The sequence below is a fragment of the Myotis brandtii genome, unplaced genomic scaffold (assembly GCF_000412655.1).
Source record: "Myotis brandtii unplaced genomic scaffold, ASM41265v1 scaffold242, whole genome shotgun sequence".
Lineage (NCBI taxonomy): Eukaryota > Metazoa > Chordata > Mammalia > Chiroptera > Vespertilionidae > Myotis > Myotis brandtii.
In genome coordinates, this window is record NW_005359149.1 from 567984 (window position 1) to 572253 (window position 4270).

General features: G+C 43.4%; 1 protein-coding gene across 1 annotated transcript in view; it reads right to left on the bottom strand.

The window, feature by feature from the left end:
- The window catches only part of CGNL1 (cingulin-like 1), a 101383-nt gene that overhangs the window by 90554 nt on the left and 6559 nt on the right, over window positions 1-4270 (bottom strand). Inside the window, exons 5-6 of the mRNA XM_014540337.1 lie at window positions 1941-2042; window positions 978-1126 (exon numbers count right to left, since the gene is read on the bottom strand). Of these exons, the coding sequence (XP_014395823.1) occupies window positions 978-1126; window positions 1941-2042 (251 nt within the window). The remainder of the gene's footprint in view (window positions 1-977; window positions 1127-1940; window positions 2043-4270) is intronic.

Consider the following 4270-nt stretch of genomic DNA (forward strand, 5'->3'; position numbering starts at 1 on the left):
CTGTAGACCAGAAGAGTCAGCAAATTATGGCCTATGGGCCAATCTGGCCCACTGCCCATTTTTATAAATAAAGTTTTATTGGAATACAGCCATGCTCATTCTTTTATGTATTGCTTACAGTCATTTGCACAATACAATGGCAGAATTGAGAGGTTCCAACAAAGACCATATGGCCCATAAACTGTAAAGTATTTACTATCTGACAAAAGTTTGCCAACCTCTGCTCTAAATCAAATTCACAACGATTCTACCTTGTTATACTGTAAAGTCTTTACTACCCCCTAAACTTCCTGATTGTTTTCTTACCAACTTCTTTTCTAAAATTAACCTCTAAGAATGTTTTAAAAGCAAAAACTACACCATCAAAATTGCCAAGGCAATTAAATGCTTTTACTACGTAATGTCCTATTTTTCTTGAATTTCCCTCCAGATTTCACTCCTGCTCTAACCTTCACTTAGTTTCCATCGTGTCCACAGGGCTTCTTAGCACTGCACCCTTTCCGACCTCAGTTTCAGATCTCTTTTGCACAGATTATAAGACACGGCCACAGTGACACGGCCACCGGGCTTGACTTCCCATCTCTGCAGACGCAACAGAAATATAAGCACAGGTCACAGAGTCCAGCACCATCCAGGACAGAATCCACAAGCCGGGAGATTATGGAGGCCTCGTGACGTGCTTTTTGGAGGCTGGGCCCAGGCCCCTTGAAATCTCAGTCCTGAGATATCACCACTCCACGTTCCCTGCTTCTCACTTACCTACTATAGACCCACTCTACGGGCTGAAACTTTACAAGACATCCTTTAAGGTGTAAGAATAATTTTAAAATTATTAACCTTTCTGCTTACCAGGGAGAAAAGGAAGAGGGAGCAGCCGCTGTAAATATCTGGAAGACCAGGTAGTACTAAATGGACAAAAAGGTTCTGGCCACATCAGATGAAGAACCAGAAGGACAGGCTCTCGGCCCAGGACTTACTCCTCCAGGCTTTTCCGGAGCTCCCCCTCACTCTCTTCCAGCCGCCGCTGCAGCACCGAGTTCTCTTTCTCCTTGTGGTCGTGTTGGCTCTGGAGCTCTTCTAAGTTTGCTTTCATTCTCTCCCTCTCTTCTTTGATGTTCTGTTGATTCTAATATGAACACATGTGATTTTAGAGTACCTCCACCGTACATTTATGTTATGCTGAAACTTTACAAGACATCCTTCTAAACTCTGATGGACTCCATGTCTTTGCACTTACAGTATTAATTATTAGTGATGTCATTAATTATTAATCAAACTACTTAATTAAGGCATAGTTGTGTGTAACTAGAAGCAGTATTACATATTTAATGAGTTGTAATACTTTTTTTTTTTAAATATATTTTATTGACTTTTTACAGAGAGGAAGGGAGAGAGATAGAGAGTTAGAAACATCGATGAGAGAGAAACATCGATCAGCTGCCTCCTGCACACTCCCCACTGGGGATGTGCCCGCAACCCAGGTACATGCCCTTGATCGGAATCGAACCTGGGACCCTTCAGTCCACAGGCCGACGCTCTATCCACTGAGCCAAACCGGTTTCGGCAAGTTGTAATACTTTTAAAAGAGAAACAAACACAGCTAAATCTCATTGTACTATTTCAATTACTCAGTTCCAATATTTTATAAGCATTTCGTTTTCTACTGGCCTAACTGAATCCAACAGTGATTCTTTTACTCTGTCAAAGCAAACAGTCACTATATGCTTTGGGTTGTTTTTTTTTTGTTGTTGTTGTTGTTGTTTTAAGTTCTTTGGTCAGTAGGAGCCAAATATACAGGGATTTACTTCTGTGATGAGAGGAATGTTTCTTTTTGGGGGGGAATATTGGCTTTCAATTCACTTGGGCATCCCAAGGTACTTAAAATATTCTTTACCAATCAAGAAGGAGATGGAAAAAATAACCAAGGAAAAATCAGATACCTTGACTTCCAGTTGAAGCTGTCGCTGAAGTTCAGCCACTTCTGTGGTCAACTTGGTTTTCTGTTCCAACAGATCTTTGACTTCAGACGAAGAGTTAGAAGCCTACAGTTAATTGCAAAGATATATGCATTGAAATGTTCAAGGTGATTTATTTTCATTCTCTTTCCCCCAAAATATAATCAGAGCAGTAACTCTAAAATCTTAAGATTCCAATGTAGATCCCTACAGAGAAGGGGCACGAGGAAATCTTCTGGGGTGATGGGAGTACCCTGTATCTTGATCTGGGTGGTGCTTGCATTTGAACTATGCAGTTAAGATTTGTGCAATTTACTGTAAGTTATACCCAATAAAACAATGTAAAAGATAAAAATAAGTATTTGTGAAGATTCATTTATTGCATAAAGTAATACCCAAAGCCCATGTCTCTGTGTTCCCAAGGCCCTTTGTGTAAAAATCTATTACAAACTTTTCATTAGATTGGGAATTACTGCTCCATAACCATCAATGATATTTTTATCCCTCACTCTGTATATGCCTGGATGCAAGCAGTAAGTAACTGTAAGCTGGCTAAACTGGCTGTCTTCTTTTAGATGTCACATTTCCATAATGGAGAGAGATAGAATGAAGAGGGATCTGATTAAAGAGTCTATTAGGAAGCATCTATGATTATGAATATTAATGGATCTCATTTTTTTCCTCCATGGATGTAATAATAGGATGATGTTCTCAAAAGGATTTGGCTAAAAAACTATAGCAAAGTGGTTGGAAAACTACATGGCAGGGAAAGGGGATAAAAGCAGGAATCAAAGCTGGAAAAGGCAGTGACTTGGCCCTCATGCATCTGAATCCAGGTGTGAGTTGTGCCTGATGAACCTGGAAAGAGGTATTTCCTCACTTACTCCTGTGAAGTTAACCAGAGCCCCCAGTCAACAAAAACACAGGACTTCCCATTCTCTCAGACAAAATGAGAACAGTCCATTTTAGAAATCTAAACCCGACCCACGAGGGAACTTGCACGCGCTCCTTCCCAAGCAAAACCCCTTCCTGCTTTGCTGTCGTTTCCCAAGATGGTCTCAGTCCACATGGGAGAGGGTCCTTACATTCCTCACAGAAAATCACTTAACTGGCCTTTGCCAGCGAATAATCAGATTCAGAAAATAAGAGGGAGGCAGAGGGAGTAGGAAAACATGGGCAATTAAGCCGTCAGGGCACTGCGATAGGAGCTAGAAGACTAAGGGCCTTAGTTCACCTCACCACCTCGCACTTGATTCCCAGTGCTTCTTAACTGGTCTCCCCTCCTCTGACCTCACCTCTTTCAGAAAGCTACAACAGGAATGAATTCTTAGGAATATGGCGCTATTCATTCCTGTGTAAAGTCCATCAGTGGTGGCCCATCACCTTCGGTCTGAAATGGAAACTTCTTATGCGATTTCTGAGGTCTTTCCTACCTGGTGCTTCGTCCCCACATGCTCTCTGCTCCAGCTACACAAAATTACCTCCATCCCCTAAACATAGCTAACACGTGCCTCTTTACATTTTATATTTGCTTGTGCCATTCCCTCTACCTACAGTGCCCTGCCTTCTCTTCCTTCAGAGAATTCTATAATCTTTTGAGACACCATTAGTGTTAGTGACTCCAGAAGGGCTACCCTGATACCCCTAGTCTGTGACCCACAATGACAATCTTAACATCAAGACCAAAGCATGTCAAAACAAAAAAGGCCAAAGGATATATTCCCCCTAAGAATATGCAGGCAAATGAAAAGCAAGAGTCAGAGTGATAATTTGGATTTAAGACTTTTAGCAAAAAAAATCCTAAGCTAATTTTAAGAACTACATAGCACTCCTGAAACAAAGTGTATAATCTAAAAATTCCCCAGTGGGAACAGTTAATATATTTATACTACCATAAATATTATATACTAGAGGCCCGGTGCACAAAAATTTGTGCACTCGGGGGGCGGGGGGAGGGGGGTCCCCCAGCCCGGCCTGTGCCCTCTCGCAGTCTGGGACCCCTCGGGAGATAACGACCTGCTGGCTTAGGCCTGCTCCCGGGTGGCAGAGGGCAGGCCCAATCCCTAAGTGCAGCCCCTGGTCAGGCTCAGAGCAGGGCCGATTGGGGAGTTGGGGCGCCGCCCCGTCATGCACAGAGCAGGGCAGATCGGGAGGTTGCAATGCCACCCTCAGTCACGCTCAGGGTAGGGCCGATTGGGGGGTTGGGGCACCACCCCCTGTCACACTCAAGGCAGGGTCGATGGGGAGGTTGCGGCACCACCCCCTGTCACGCACAGAGCAGGGCCAATCAGGGGGTTGGGCGCTGCCCCCTGTCA